Source organism: Lagenorhynchus albirostris, chromosome 8 (assembly GCF_949774975.1).
Source record: "Lagenorhynchus albirostris chromosome 8, mLagAlb1.1, whole genome shotgun sequence".
Classification (NCBI taxonomy): Eukaryota; Metazoa; Chordata; class Mammalia; order Artiodactyla; family Delphinidae; genus Lagenorhynchus; species Lagenorhynchus albirostris.
Genome location: NC_083102.1, coordinates 87,763,325 through 87,780,880, shown reverse-complemented (window position 1 = coordinate 87,780,880; position 17,556 = coordinate 87,763,325). Strand labels below are relative to the sequence as shown.

The 17,556-nt window shown below is 34.8% G+C and overlaps 1 protein-coding gene across 3 annotated transcripts in view; it reads right to left on the bottom strand.

Moving 5' to 3' along the window:
- The window catches only part of KMT2E (lysine methyltransferase 2E (inactive)), a 99,027-nt gene that overhangs the window by 69,553 nt on the left and 11,918 nt on the right, over positions 1-17,556 (bottom strand). For 2 of the 3 annotated variants that reach the window (XM_060157247.1, XM_060157249.1), the window contains exons 2-3: positions 7,411-7,483; positions 4,220-4,404 (exon numbers count right to left, since the gene is read on the bottom strand). In XM_060157247.1, the coding sequence (XP_060013230.1) occupies positions 4,220-4,290 (71 nt within the window). In that variant the 5' untranslated portion in view covers positions 4,291-4,404; positions 7,411-7,483. The remainder of the gene's footprint in view (positions 1-4,219; positions 4,405-7,410; positions 7,484-17,556) is intronic. The other variant, XM_060157248.1, reaches the window with a different exon arrangement.

Here is a 17,556-nt window from a genome sequence, read left to right as displayed (position 1 = left end):
CATTATACACAAAACATTTTAGTATCTTCAATTACAGAAATTCAGACTAAAAGCAACCAAACACTTCAACAAATTAATCAATTCTGTCAGCAGGTGGCTCTAGTGACACTGAAATAACTAGTATCAAATACGATAAGCAAAATATAGATAGTAAAAATGTACTGAATCTCAGAAATTTGGAGTCAAAAAGAGTCACATTAATACTTCAATCCAAATCCTGTTTTTCAAATGAAGACACAAAAGCCTACCATAATTAAGTGGCTTAAGTCTACCATAAGTAAGTCTACCATAATTATGTTAGTGGCAAAACAAAACTGAAAACCCAGATATCTCTCTTTAGTACTCTCAAGTCAACAAAGAGGCATTTACTGTATTGCCAGGCATAGTACTAAAAGCCCTCCTTCAAAATAATTCACCTATAACTTAGATATGTCACATTTACTAATTTGTCTACCTCATCCAAAAATACACATAATTATATAAAAGCTCATTATAAAGACTTCTAACGGAACATTTGGTAGTAATAATAATGTTAAAAGGAATACAATGTTAGCAATCATGTTCCCAGTCTCTGAGAGGAAAAAGTAATTTGGCTCTTCTTTTTTAAAAAGGCTAGGCAAGAATACATTTAACACTCCCCATTTATACCTCTTCCCACTTCCCAGCTCCAGAAGGGTTTCTCATCTTCGCTTCTTTAACCAATTTAGTAATTCAGATGGAATATCAGACGTAAAATAGGTAAGAAGCAACAGGTCAATTTCTACCAATTAGGATAAAAAACACACAATTCTAATAAATGGCCAAACTCTGGCTCACTTTCCTATCTATCTAGTGGTAATGGAGTCTAGGTTTTCTTTCATATTTCTTATCTTTGAGCAGAGACCTGATGAGAATACCTTTGTTACATGCAGTCATATATTATACTGAATTTATTACTCCTAAAACTAAAGCTACTACTTACATGAACCATATATCAAAATAAATCAGTTGTTATATAAATCACTTTTTGTAACAGTATTAGAAAAGGAGCTATAATAGAAATAAGCCTAAAATCAACACATCAATAAGTTCTGCCTCTGCCACTTAACTGCTCTGTGACTTCAGTTTCCTCACCTATAATTTAAAAATAATATCTACACCTCATACTTACATCCTTACCTTTCTTATTCAGAAAGAAACAGATCATTATGATCTCAGTTAGAATTTTTATAACTAGCCTAGGCTTCATTGTTCTTTTCTCTTCTGAGAGCCTATACTTTGTTATTTGGTCTAGAACTTCTCTATCCAATACAGCAGCCTCTAGACATGTGCTACTGAACATCTGAAATGCGGCTAGTTTGAACTGAGAGGCACTGGATGTGTAAAACCAACTCTTGGCAGGAACAGAAAAAAGCAAAATACAAGATCCCTAACTCTGCAGGAAAGGTAAAACAAACCCAAGATTTTTTAAAACTTAGTAATGAGAGGAAAAGAAATATGTAACAAAGAAGCTGGACTCGAAGAGTCTTACTTTAGAGACACAATAACCCAAGAGCAAACGTTACTGAGTATGAAAATACCAGACTAGAGCTTAGCAAACCCATTCTTCATAGATCCTGAACCAGACCTTCAATTTCCTATCTATAAAATGCTACAGATAGCATGAACTCTATCTAGATGAACTCAGACTTGATGAACATTAAGTGATCAAATAAATTCCCCTTTACAGCTTTAGAAGTGAGTATAAATTTGGTCTAGTACACTAATTCACTCAATTAGCAATCATCAAGTACCTCCTAAACTTTATATTAGTTTATTAGTGATATATTATAATTTAGCAGTACAATATTTAAAAAAATATAACATATAATTAATAACATTATATAGCCACATGAGTGTAATAAAATGTAATTCTCTCTCTTTTTAAAAAACATTTTGAAATAATTATATAGCTTCACAGGATCCTGCATCAACCAACTATAGTATCTTCTGATTATGTATTTGAAATAAAAAGGAAGCAACTTGTTAATTACATCAACATTTCTTACGGAAACAGTTCCAAAAGCTTTATCTGTGGGAATGGGTGGTAGGGTGATATGATTCAAGGATCTTTTTAAGCTTCCAGGCTTTATATATTTATATATAGATAGAGAGAAAAGTTTTTAAGTTTGAAAATTAAAACACAAAAATTCTGATAGTTGTCGCATAATAGAAACTGGTACCAGCTATCCTTTCTGTGTCCACTGAGTAGAGGATACTATGCCCAAAGGACATATACTTGTATGTGGAATAGAAAAAAACTAATTTCCTAAAACAGAAATGTTCTTTAAAAAATAGTCATTCTGGGGCTTCCCTGGTGGCGCAGTGGTGGAGAGTCCGCCTGCCGATGCAGGGGACACGGGTTCGTGCCCCGGTCTGGGAAGATCCCACATGCCGCTGAGCGGCTGGGCCCGTGAGCCAGGGCCGCTAAGCCCGCGCGTCCGGAGCCTGTGCTCCGCAACAGGAGAGGCCACAACAGTGAGAGGCCCGCGTACCGCAAAAAAAAAAAAAAAAAAAAAAAAAGTCATTCTGTAATTACCTACAAATTGATCATTTTCTCACAATAAAAATGGCCACATTTGTATTACGAAAGATTTGGCCCCACAATGTAAATCATACTTTTTCCATACATGCTCTATAAATGCATTTAATAAAGAACATAGGCAGAAAGCAATCCCCTACACTGCCCTCTTTCAATATATTATTCATTCTCTTTTAACTGTATAATTAATATGCAGCTTTCATTCTGTTTGTGAATTGCCTTACAGTACACATACTAAACATGCAAACAAGGCAAAGGCGTATCTCACATTGTATACTGGACTAATTCCTATCAGGTATATAAATAATATTTCATAAACTATATCTTGTATTCAGTGCTTAAGAGGCCAATTTAAAAAAAGACTGTCAAGGTGAATATTTTTAGGAAGCAAAGAATCTTTGATTATTACCAATAAATGCCTATAACTATCATCAGATATAGATTTGCATCTATCAGATGCTATACATTAAGAAAAACTAGTACTTTAGCCTGGGAACCTCTTGCCTGTCAAGCCCTGCTTCCAGGTTCTTTCCTTCCTGAGTAGTGTCACTACCTGGGCAGAATGAATGTCAATCAACTGTCATAAGAGTGCCATGTTTGGGAATCTATTACTTTACAACAAAAATAACTTAACGCATAGTGTAAAAAAATGGCTTTTAAAAACTGTATTTTAATAATCATATAATTAAATGGACTATGTAGCATATTATAGGAATACTAGAGAGCATCCCTGAGTCTTTCTCAATGGCAGAAGCAGGAGTGGTGAAAACACTTCTAGACCATTTGAAATGCCAGCAAAAGGAGAATATTAACTGCAATTTTTGTCCTCTCTACATACCAGTTTTAGGAGCTCAAAAATAAATAAATTTGTTTTTATTTTTTTTAACTTGAATTCAGCTTTCTGGTCAATGAGCGTCCCATTTAGCACAATACAACTACATATTGAATCCGAGAGCAAACGTATGCATCTTTCCATCCTTTAGATTCCAACACTGTCACATGAACCCCTTGCAATTTCCAAAAACAATCAATTTTCACAGCAATAACTTAGTGCTAATGTAGTGGTCTTTCAAGATCAAAATAAAATGAAATCTATCCACACAACTGCCAAGACCAAAGAGTTAGAGGCGAGGAAGAACCTTTCACTGAATCCCTCAGAAATGGCTCCCATAAAAGCAAAAAGTGGCAAAGTACACAACTAGAAGGAAATACTCCCTTTTTCTTATTTAAAAAATGGCCTGAATTTTATTTTTCAACTCAACTTTAAAAAAAATGAAGTAATTACTGTGTTTAAATGGATATTACAATTTTTTAAAGATTCAAATTTAAAACCAAATTAATTTTCCAATATAAACATGAAAGGTCTTACAATTTAAAAAAACAATAACCTGCTACCTTGACTCTTGATGTCAACAATTAGCAAATGGAAAAGACAAAAAAAATCCGAAAAAGATAGAGCATTTTGGCTCAAAAGTTATTTACAAAGTAATTTTAGTTAAAGGAATTTTTGCCTTTAAACTTCTGACATTTTATTTTAGCCAAGAGTCTAAAATGAGAAAAAATATAAATGCAAATCAAGCACTGCTTGGTTGTGCTAAAATAATTACATGAAATATTTTGCCCTTCCCTATCCAAAATACCTTTAATTTAAATACTTACTCTGAGCCTGCAGCCATTTCCAAGTATGACGTTTCTGCTGTATCAACCCCCAATGGGATCACTATGCTCATGACGTTCGCCTCTGGTAAATTCGATTACTATGGAGTCCTATGCATTGGTATCCAAAACACTGGGGCATGCCAGCCACAGTGCTCATTGCAAACATCTAAGTGCATCCACAAACCCTATTTAAAAGAAAAGGGAACCAAAAGTTAAGAATCATCTTCATATTCCCAGCAACAGTCAACCTATAACAAAGGTAAGTAAAATACATGAAGAAAGCATTCTTTATTGAAATATCAATACCAATTGGAATTTGCTCAAGGGGTCTCTATTTTATTTTTCTGGAATTAAGTTATGAAATTATGATCAAAAGAAAAGTTTCTGAATCATAATCTTCCTTAGGGAATGAATTTAGGATGCCAAAAGAATGATTACTAAGGCATACTGCTTAGTGAGGAACCAACAAATATTATTCATTTTGAAAGATAAAACAGAATTTCTTATAGCACTATCCAAAATTAAGTCTTCTTGGTTCAGTAAATGCTTTAACAATAAACTAACAAATATTGAGACTTACTGTGGACTAAGCTTTTACATGGATGGTCTATTTAATCCTCACAACTCTGAGATAGGGATCTCCATTTTATCACCGAGGAATTCAAAAGCAACTAAGGTTAAATAACATAACCAAAGTTGCTCAGTTTAAGAGATAAAACCAGAATTTGAACCAATTCTACTCTATTGTTTATATATTTTTTAAAAAATCTATTTTATTTGTAATAAAGTCAATTGTTTTATACTGGTTGTCATTTTCCATACTACATAAATACATGTATATGGAGGGAGTTTATTTCTCCAGTTTTCTCCCATGAGTTAATGATCCCTAGCACAGACAATTAGAAGAGAAATATACTTGAATATTTTTAAATATTCTTGTCATATACTTGAATACTTATTTTTAAACAAACTTACCATAGTAACAAAAACATATTCAGCTTCCATATCAATTCTTCTAATCTAAATTCACTAACACCTGCTATATGTACTATATGTGAAATATCTACTCGAAATATTTTCAGCAATGATACAGTACAACTCGGAACAAAGCAGATAGAGATAACCATATAAACAAGAGAAACAGTCAACACTGTCCCTCTCAGGTTATACCTGAAATACTGAAGAGAAGTGTTTCTTCAAATAGCAATTCTTGTATTTACTTTTAATTTTTACAAGTAAGCTTGAGAATATCTACTCAGGTTAATTCCTATTTCACAGATGATGCAGACTGCGAGCTCATATCTTATGGGAAAAAATTACCAAAATATGGAAATAACGAGGTAACAGTGGTTTGAATTCTCCAAGAAAACGAGCCTTTACTTTTAAACCATGAATAACTGGGGGAGAGCTACTAGATTTCAAGTTATAACAAAAATATACAATAACAGGCAATTGCACTTAAAAGTGAAAAACATGAGCATTGGAGCCTATCTCTAACTCTCTAACAGCAGATGTGTCAGCTAGGCAAGTTATTTAACCACTCGAAGCCTCAGGTTCCTTGTTTATAAAATGGATATATATCCGCCTACGATTTCTGTGAAGAAAATGAAATAATGACTGTAAAGCATTTCATACACTGCATTATGCATATTTAGCAATCAATAAGCGGTAGTCACATAAGAAGAGTTGCTCTTATTTCATAACCAAAAAACTGTGTGGATAAAAAAACTCTTTAGCTCTCATTTAAAGAGAATCTTCTAATAGTTTTTGAAAATAAAGTATGTAATTATGGTTCTCTATTTGCTACGATTTTACAGTTTTCACCAAATTAAAATCATCCTCTTAAAAAAAAAAAATCATTCTCTAAAAACAATTAAAGCAGGGTAAGAAAAAGGAAAAACTGCCCTACCTCCTTTTCTGCACCTGCGACTGTTTTAGAATTACTAAAAAAAGTATATTTTACTATACTTTTTTTTACTACAAAAAGCTATATTTATTAACCTGCACAAAGCTATAAAATTATGAAATTAGATTCTAAGTGACAACATACAAGCAACATATAAATCAAATGTTATATTATTCTGTATTTCTTTAAAATACTGAAAACTTGGACCTAAGAACAGATAATTAAAATTTAAAAAAAAATTCTCCTCCTGTTGGTACCATCTAGTTGGTAGAAGTTTTCTTCAGCTCAGCTTATCTTAACATTAGACTCATAGGAAATCTTATATTTTAGGTATATGTTGTTAAATATTTAGTTGTATGTTTTTTCTTAAAACCAGAGGCAGAAACTAGAAAGCAGAAGTCAAATGATTATGTATTCTTTTAGGTAACTGAGTAATATTTCCAACCTAAAACAATTTATTTGAATACGTATTTAATAGTGTCCCCATCTTTATATAAATATACAGTCCTCAATAAACACTATATTTCAGCTGTTTTTAAATAGCAGTGAAGAGCTTGCCATAAGCTTATTTCAGACAATGGCTTATATTTTTGTGATTACTGCCTGTCTCTCAAATCCTGCACAGTGCGTAGAACATAAAAGGCACTCTACAAAGAACTGGTGAATGAATTAGAGCACCCAGGATGAAACTGCAGTTCTGGCCTCATTAACCAAATGAGTTGTCAACCTATACAATTACGCGCTATAAAAACAACCACATGACACCTTTTCCAGAAATGCATCTCTCATCTAGAATCACAGAAGCTCATCCCCAGGATAACAACTCATCATCGCATCTGTAACAGAACCACAGACTCTGAGTTTGATTCAGCAAACAAGATGATCTCACAAATTTACTCACAAGAGGTAAGAAGGCAAGAGGTCATATCTATTGAGACCATAAAGTGGCAAATATTTCACTATATTCATTAATATCAAAAACTCCATAGCCAGAAAACTCACACTGTTTAAAAATCCAGCTGATACTTAAAGCATAAATTTATTAGGGTCTTTAAAAATAAGAAAAAAAGAAAGGGAAAGACAATGTAGTAAACAGAAAAGATGTGAGCTTATAACATAGGTATAACTAGAGAAAAACAATTCAACACAATACAAACAACTACCACAAAGCTCTCATATCTTACATGTGAACAAAAAACTGGTTATACAACTGGCAAGTAAAATATATACAAAATACATTGAGAATAAATGGCAGCCATTAAAGAAATAATATAAAAGGAAATACCATGAGATGTCTGGTAAATCTGAGGTCCAAGAAAGAATAAATGTCTTCACAAAACCTGCTATCCAGAACAGACCTAGAAACCAAGTGAACACAGGAGTATTGAGCTGTTTATAAATGGCATAAAATTATAGGTATTGATACTTCTGTCTAACGTGGAACCTAAAGTCAAAGGGACTCAAATAAAGACAGCAGCTGATTCTTAAAAAAATAAACTTATTCTTCACTCTTTTATACAAATGAATGTAAACACAAGTAAAGGAAACAATGCTAAATACCAAATCAAACTGGAAAGAAACTGGGAAAAAACGATATTAAAAACAAATTTAGGGGAATTCCCTGGTGGTTCAGTGATTAGGACTCCGCACCTTCACTGCTGAGGTGTGGGTTCAATCCCTAGTCAGGGAACTAAGATCCCACAAGCCTCGTGGCACGGCCAAAAAAACACACAAAAAAACAAAAAATACAAAACAAACAAAAAAGAAAACAAACAAAACAACCCCACAGATTTAGCAGAGGCATTGATACCAAAACAAAACCAAACAAAACCCTAGAGTAGGAAAAATGAAATAAAAGGCAAGAAGGAAAAGCAATTAAATTAGAAAACAGTTTATCAGAAGAACTGGAAAACTGAGGCTGCTTTTAAGACCACATTAAGAAGTTCAAAAAACAAAAAAATACCACTGAAAAGATAAATATGATACCCAAAAGGCAAAAAAGATGAAAATATGAGGAAAATTTTTTTTCTAAAATTACAAATAAAGGGCCCAACCCAATTTAACATAATCTCTTTGAGGAAAGGGTCATTTATTATTACCTTTCAATCCTTAATAAACACCTTACAAAGAGCTCAATAAATATTTAATATTAAATCCATGTTTACATTTTGGACATATAACAAGAGAATAAGCAGGTGAATCTGGGGCTGAATTACTAATAGAAATGAAACAAAGAAACTTGAAAGAAGTTGTGAGGTACCACATAACTGAGATTTTCTTATAAATCAGAAATTAAACTGCCCTCATTAATCATTTATAATTTTAATTTTACTTATAGCTGTTGACTAAGGTATAACAAAAAAGGATACTAGTTACCAAAATCTATTACCAAGTTACTACCTATGAAACTTTGGTCAACTCATTTCACTATTCTGGGTTTCAACTATAAATGGAGGCAGGTTAGGCTGATGATCTTACAGTTTAAATTTTACAATCACAAGTACATTAACAGATTAGTCCTGATAATCAAAATGACAGATAAATATCAGATTCTAAAAAGAATAATAGAATGAATTATGTATTTCTCTAACTGGGTTAATGTTAGTATTAGCCAGTGCTCTATAAGCACTTACCTGATACTCAAACGTCCCCAAATAGAGGTTATAATAATAATGATGATAAATACTGCTTACAATGTTTAATCCTCACAATGAGCCTATGGCATAGGTACATTTATTACCCCATTTTACAGATAAGGCAGAGAAGTTAAACTTTTCCAAAGTCCCATAGCTAATAAATAGAAGAATCAAGTTTTGAACCCTAACAGTCTGATTCCAGAACCTACACAGTAGTTTCCCTGAAATTAAAATTTGCCAGATGGCTGGTAAAATAAATAAAATAAAATCCAGAATTTACAGTTAAGGGGGAAAAACTGACAACTGCCTCTCTCAAAAAGAGGACAAATTAAATAACTACATAACTGTTTCACTGCAGAACATATGGACTGCATTCACTCTGGCACACTAAATGAAACAACAGTAACAAAACCTACTTTGCTCCTCCCCGAAACCTAATCTACTTAATAAACCTACATGCATTCCACAGCAATGCATTAAAACACTACAAAGTAAGTAATGATGCATGGGCTCAAAGTCTAAAATTTGCATTTAAAATATTTCAGGGACAGTGCAAAGCACATACTCAAAGGATAAAAATATTTAAATTCCCTATCATTTTTCAGGAACAAACAGATGCCTTGCTAGTGAATTGAAAGCAACCCAAAAGTTAAGGGAACCAGGCTCCAAATTTGAGATTACTAATGTAGACATAAGTATACTCAATTCCTTATATAGAACTATTTGTTAAGCAAAGACCACCTATCTAACCAGTTGAATTTTTTTTTTTTTTTTTTTGTGGTACGCGAGCCTCTCACTGTTGTGGCCTCTCCCGCTGGGGAGCAGAGGCTCCAGACGCGCAGGCTCAGCGGCCATGGCTCACGGGCCCAGCCGCTCCGGATCTTCCCGGACCGGGGCAAGAACCCGTGTCCCCTGCATCGGCAGGCGGACTCTCAACCACTGCGCCACCAGGGAAGCCCTAACCAGTTGAATTTTAACTTGAGTATCCCTTTGATAACCATTTCATTCCTAGAGATAAAGAATTTCACCAATTCAACTTACACTATAATCTTTTTTTTTTTTCTTTTTTTTTTTTCTTTTTTTCGGTACTTGGGCCTCTCACTGTTGTGGCCTCTCCCATTGTGGAGCACGGGCTCCGGACGCGCAGGCTCAGCGGCCATGGTTCACGGGCCCAGCTGCTCCACGGCATGTGGGATCTTCCCAGACCGGGGCACGAACCTGTGTCCCCTGCATCGGCAGGCGGACTCTCAACCACTGTGCCACCAGGGAAGCCCACTATAATCTTTTATAGCAAATAAACTCTCTATTTAAAAAAATCTTTCTTCTGGTAGTCAAGATTAATGTTGATGGACCTACATGAAAAATGGAAACCTATATATGAAATTCAATGTTCAAAACACACAGTTTCTGGCTCTACACGAGAGTTCCACAGTTTCACCATATCATATTTTAGTACAATTCCAACCACTAGTACTAAATTCAATATCAAAATAGCAATGCTTCAGTTTTAACACTCTGCCACCTATTAATAACGGTTACTTATTCTCTTGAAGCCTTAGTTCCTCATCTGTAAATAGGAATAATCATAAAACATATTTCTGAATTGTTTCAAGGAATCTGTGTGCCACTCAGTTAAGTATTAGCTATGATAACCAGATAACATTTCTGGGAATTAAATATTTAGGAAAAGTCCTTAAAAAGATGAGTATTGGACCATATGGTATCACTTATGACATCACTGGAATCTAAAACATGATACAAATGAACTTATTTACAAAACAGAAACAGACTCACAGACATAAAAAACAAATTTATGGTTACCAAAGGGAAAGGGGGCTGGGGAGGAATAAATTAGGAGTTTGGGATTAGCAGACACCAACTACTATATATAAAATAGATAAACAACAAGATCCTACTGTATAGCACAGGGAACTATATTGAATATTCTGTAATAAACTGTAACAGAAAAGAAAAAAAAAGTACTGGAGAACAATTCTCAGCTATTATACTTGTAAAAGTCAAGTAAACTATTAAGAATTTCTGATCTATTCTAGAATCCATTCTTGTCAGTAAAGGAGAAAGGATGCTTCTGTGTTGGACTGCAAATCAGAGAATGTGACAGAAGTAGCTTCACTTAAAAAGGCAACAGCCAGGGACTTCCCTGGCAGTCCATCCACTAAGACTCCACGCTTCCACTGCAGGGGGCCCGGCTTTGATCCCAGGTGGGGGAACTAAGATTCCGCATGCTGTGTGGTATGGCCAAAAAAAGAAGAAGGGAAAAAAAAAAAAAGGCCAACAGCCAAACCTCTTTATTATAAACTCTAAACATACTGTTTCGATTATTTTCTTAAAATAAAAACAAAGTAATGGTTAAAATAACTAGGGCATCAGGCCCTTGAAATCCTTTTTACAGAATTTTTGTCAAAACAAGATTGGCTCTAGTAAGAGTAAATTCTTTAAAGAATAAGCCAATGCCAACCCTCATGATATTACCCAACAAGCACTAAACCACCCCTATACAGTTAAGAACGAAGCATTTTCCCAAATCAGCCAGTATTTGGCATTACTTCACACTGGCTTACCTTGCAACCCAGTTCACCTTATCTTCAGCTCACTAGAGATTTGATATTGTAATCAAAATAAAGTATCAAGAAGTACAACCTTAAAAAAAAATGAATACAAAGAGTGAGGCTTAGTGTAAATTTTGGTTGATAATGATGTGCCAATGTTGATTCATAGAATTTAACAAATGTACCATAATGATGAGAAATGTTGATGGTGAATATGATATTCTGAACTGTTTGGCATCAAATAATGGGGTACCACTCTAACAGGGTTTGGGGAAGCTATGCTGAACACCAATTCTTCAACCTGTCAAAGTACTGGTACACTCCTCCATTACCACCCCAAAACAACCTTGAATTAAAATAATTAATTTCAATACTAACCAGTTTTTTAATGTACCACGTCATTATTTTAAAACAGTATTCATCATTCCCTAAAGTGTTGGAGGTCACTAACCTCTGGTGTAAAATCTAATAAAATGCAGCCTTTGAAGCAATTCAGTGATTGGTAACTGGTTAGTCTCCGGGTGCAAATGTACAATTTCTGTTTCCTACACACACAAACTATTTTTAGAATGAGTTCAGTCTTTGTTCATACCCGACTATGTAAGTAACAAAAGTGATTTCATTCTAAACAGTTACCTATTCCCACTTTCTACTTGCCATGTGGCCCACGACTATATGTCGTAGAATGTACTGCTTGATACACAAACACAGAAGAAAAAGAATCTTCAAATTTAAGAATTTCACCTTCCCAATTCCTTAAAATCTTACTTTTATGTACAAAAGTAATGAGTACTGTAAAGCATAACACCACATAACTTCAGTGGGTTCTAAACCTTCCTTTAGTTAAAAAAAAACAAACAAAATTGCTGTCTACATGAGCAATTTTTAAACTGTGCTCCCAACAGTCCTAACAGAGTTGGGAACTGAGATAATAAAAGAAAACAGTCAGGGAAGTTAACAAAAGAAAATGAGAGACAATATGTTCTGTAGATTTAAAAGGAAAAGTCTGAAGCTGCATGTTCTATGGGGTAGCTACTAAGTGAGAAAATAACATTAAGTGGAACACTACTTAGCATTATAAAGGAATGAACTACAGATACATGCAACACCTTGGATGAATCTCAAGGAAACTGTACTGAGTGAAACAAAGCCAATCTCAAAAATGTCACACACACTGTATAATTTCATTTATCTAACATTCTTGAATGACAAATTATAGAAACAGAGAATAGTGTGGTAGTAAGAGTGCAACACCAGGGATCCTTGTGGTGATGGAACTGTTCTGTATCTTAACTGTGGTGGTGGAGATACGAACCTACATATGATAAAAATGAAAAGAACTATATACACACAACACACACACAAGTAAACCTGGGGAAATCTGAACATAATGGGTGAACTGAATCAATGTCAATATTGTGGTCATATTGTGCTACAGTTTTGCAAGATGTTACCACTGAGGGAAACCAGGGAAAGGATACAGAATTTCTCTCTATTTATTTCTTACAATTGCCTCAAAATTAAAACTTTTAAAAGTGACATTAAAATTGTGGCCTTCAAACTTTGACTATTGATAGAAACTTTCCTACAAATAAAATCTTACACAAAAATCTAATCATCTATTTTTATTCTAGGATTTAAAAAACGTTTTAATCTCCTATGCTTTTCCCAGTGATTGCTAGTGTCAACTTTAAATGTTGTGTTAAGGAGGCTACAGCCAGATACAAACGGGAGGTGGCCCCAGTGATTAATGATATTTGCTAATGGGCACAGTAGGCCCATTATTTGCTTTTTTACTTCATTATTTGCTATGTCTGCAGTTAAAGAAGGTGGCAAGGGAATGTCCCTACCTGAACATCCTCCCACCTACCAGTTAAGTTCCATTAAAAACCTAAGAATTCCTGGAGAATAGTTTGAAAATCATTGGCTAAAAGAAAATACTTACTGACTCAACATGTGACATAAAAACCTTATCGCACTGGTGAATTCTCTTGTCCAAAAGCAAAAAACAAAAACAAACAAACAAAAACACAGTCTTCCAAAAAGTAGTGTTAAAACATTGTAGTTAAAAATCAAACAAAATCAACAATAAAAATCCTGCATTTATCTTTTAGTCACTCAACCTATACAATCAAGCTGGTTCATCCTTGCCTTTTTAGCCTTCAAATAAGTATGTCACCAGGAAAGGGCATACTTTTTGACTGAAACAAACTTGGCAATAATTTTATTCTCTCATTCTTGATTCTAATCTCAAGCAAAATAATGTCCTCACTCTTCAGGATGAACTAAGTATTCCTTCTATCACTATCTTTTAGTCTGAACCTTGAATCCTCTCATTTCCCTATAGAAAAACAATGTGCATCAAATCTAATTAATTAATAGGATTTAAACAAATCTTTCTGATCCTACTGTCTACATTTTCTTACCTCAGACCTAGGCTACCAGAATAAGTTTCTAAGTAGTCTCTTGCCCTATTCTGACTTGACCTTTAAACCAGTGGTTCTCAAACATAGATCCACAAAATGCCACTTTTAATATACCTGGGGTTAGGGGCTGAAAATAACAGATTCATAGGCCTCACCCTAGAGATTCTGATTAAGTACGTCTGGGATGTGGCCTGGATGTCTTAAAAAAAAAAAAGAAGAAGAAAGACATTTGCTCCAGTGCTCTATTTTAGAACACTTGCTGAAACACTGAATATACTTCAAAGCCCACTAGTTTCCTAATTTTGCCCTCTTCAAAAAAGCATAATAGCAGGCTTCCCTGGTGGCACAGTGGTTGAGAGTCCGCCTGACAAAGCAGGGGACACGGGTTCGTGGCCCGGTCCGGGAAGATCCCACATGCCGCTGAGTGGCTGGGCCTGTAAGCCATGGCCGTTGAGCCTGCGCGTCCGGAGCCTGTGCTCCGCAATGGGAGAGGCCACAACAGTGAGAGGCCCGCGTACTGCAAAAAAAAAAGAAAAAAAAAAAAAAAAAGCATAATAGCTCACAGTAATAACAGATTCCTAATCTTGGCATTATCAGGTTACCCTGTTCCATACTAATATCCCAATATATAAATCCACTGATTATGTCAGTCTTTTTGTGATTGTTGGCATATCCTTGTTCATTCTCCTTCAAGTTTTCAAAAGTCATTTTCCTCTTTTTATATCCATCCCACTCTATAAATAAAAATCTTATTAAACCTTCGAGGATTGTTCAAGTACCAGCACTTCCTTGAAGCCTCAACTTCCCAACTTTGACATCTCTGCCACAAAACTAGCTTTGAGATCTCCAGCAGATCAACCTCCTGAGCACTGTTTCCTTATCTGCAAACAGAAATTTGACTACATTAACTCAAAAAACTGTTACAGCTATAAGGCCTCTTATACACTAATCTCTTCCCTTCTTAACTTCCCAAAGAATATATTAGTTACATTTTTTTAACCACTGGTTTATATTTTGACACACTTTTTGGAAACAAATGTTAGATATACAGCTTCCACAAATAGATCATCTACTTCACTCTATAGCAAGAACTGAAATATTTATATATTAGCTCTCAAAGCTTGCAACATAGTGGCTAAGATACCACCTAAGTTATTCTTGCTTAAACCACACTTTCTTTAACACATTTAATCCTCTCCTCTCCTTTTAGATGAACGTGAACATACCTTAAAAACAAAACAAAAAAATCTGCCATTAAAGAATGTTAGTGACTGATTTCCTTTTGGAACCTTTTTTTAATTGCTTCCTTCTCCCTTATTACTCTAAAATCTGGTTGTCCTTTAAGGCTCAATCCTCCCCATTATTAGTCTCCACGAATCTTGGATATAACCATTAATTCCTGATTTCCTATTCCTAGCCATCTACAAGATATGTATCTATTCAAATACCTGCCATCACTACAAAAATCAAACTGAATCTTTTTCACACATCTTCTTCCATTCCATTTTTTATTAGTACCCTTTTCTCCCAGTGCTCTTTTTAATCGTTCTTTTCTCTAGTCTATTACATTTGCTCACCCAGTCTTCTGTGCCTCCCCAGTGTTTCAGATTCACTCTTCCTCAATTTCTGTGGCCCCCACCACGAGCTTCATCATCTGAATAATTTCCAACAATCAACAACTCTTCCAGCTTATCACTATCAAGTTCTGAGTACTTTGTCTCCAAACAATGGAAGAAATCTTGAGTGTTAAGCATTTCTCCCCCCAGACTATGGCAACTATTCTTTCAAAATATAATGAATTCAAATTCATTCATTTAACATACTTATTGCACATATACTATTCCCTAGATACTGTTCTAAGTGCTGGGGAATGAGCAGTGAACAAAATTAAGCTGCCCTTCCTTCTAGAGTAATGAAAACAAAACCAAAAATAAACAAATGGGACCTAATGAAACTTAAAAGCTTTTGCACAGCAAAGGAAACCATAAACAAGGCAAAAAGACAACCCTCAGGATGGGAGAAAATTAAGTTGCTCTTAAGACACCTCAAATGAGCTATGACAATCTAATATAATCAAGGGTATCTTAGAATAGTTTTCTTAAGTAACTGCCTTGGATTAGAAATTTGTGTATTCTCATTACCTTGCCAAGAACTAGTCCTTTTTAAGGATCAGTGGAAAGCTATGATGATTTTCAAATGACTTGAATTAAAATTCTTGATCAGTCACTCTTTAGCTATGTGACCCTCAGTCTCTCTAGGCTTCTCAAGAAAAATGGGTAAAAGATCTACCTGCAGAGTTGCTGTGCAGAGAAAATAAGATATGTAAATACACTGTAGATACTCATTTATGGATGTCAGTGTTGTGCCTCTTAGAATTAAAGCTATGAAGTTTATATTTTCCAATCCGAAGATAATTTAATCAATTCCAGCCAAAATATCGTTGGCTACCAAGGACATACAAATGGTGAAAGAACACGTGAAAGAACAAATGGTTAAAGAATATATCTGTTTAAAATATTTACTTTTGGGCTTCCCTGGTGGCGCAGTGGTTAAGAATCCACCTGCCAATGAAGGGGACATGGGTTCAAGCCCTGGCCCGGGAAGATCCCACGTGCTGCAGAGTAACTAAGCCAATGTGCCACAACTACTGAGCCTGCGTTCTAGAGCCCGCGAGCCACAACTACTGAAGCCCGTACACCTAGAGCCCGTGCTCCACAACAAGCGAAGCCACTGCAATGGGAAGCCCACGCACCGCAACAAAGAGTAGCCCCCACTCGGCGCAACTGGAGAAAGTCCATGCGCAGCAACAAAGACACAACACAGCCAAAAAATAAATAAATAATAAATAAATAAATACATTTAAAAATTTACTATCAAATCTTAAGTCTAAAATAAGAGTACTTTAATTTCTAAGTATCTAACAACCTACAAAGTCAGCAAGAGACCAAAATGAATAAAAAAAGGAAAAATACTTTCCATGTTTAAACCGTTTACTTTTATGGAATTTTTCCCAGCCCTTTGATCCCAGGGCTTACAGTATTCAAAGATCAGCTTCCCCCTCTTCATATGTTAATATAAAAACAAAAACCAAAACCTAGAAATGGAGGACTGGTGTATTACTACTAGAGAGTTGAAACTTAGAGAAAAAGTCTATGCATCTTACTCAAAAATGAATTATGGCACTAACAGATCTAAGTCTCTATTAGAAAAGCTTTTAGAGGCATATAATCACTGAGAAATTTTACAATAAAGAAAAAAATAAAATGTCAAGAATGAAGTTGGTAGATACAACGAGTTCTATAGTGGCCAGTATATTTGCTATAAGACAGGCTGCACCCACTTTCACTTTCAAACTTCATTGTAAAGACCTTTATGTGAAGAGATTAAATGAAAAATAATCCACATGTACTGAGCTGACCAGCCACTCTTGTAAAAGTCATTTGAACATGAAGAAGGAAGTTGCTGTGTGAAATCAGGGACCGAATTAGAAATACTTTTGCCCAAATCCATAATGAACAACTTACTTCAATCTATAAGAAGCATAAAACTGAAACTTCTTCTAAGTGATAGTTTAGGCTATACCAGCAGAATGTCTTCCGAAATCTCCACCATGACTCTAGATTAAATTTAAATGATAAATATCACAGCTTCTCAGATACTCTCAAAGTAAATACACAACAAAAGAACTTTCGTGTTTTGGCACAACCACACCACATCCATAAAATCTGCCAGTTTTAACACGAAATTAAAAAATCATGCAGTTACTACATTAATGTATAACTAAAAAGTTACTACTAAC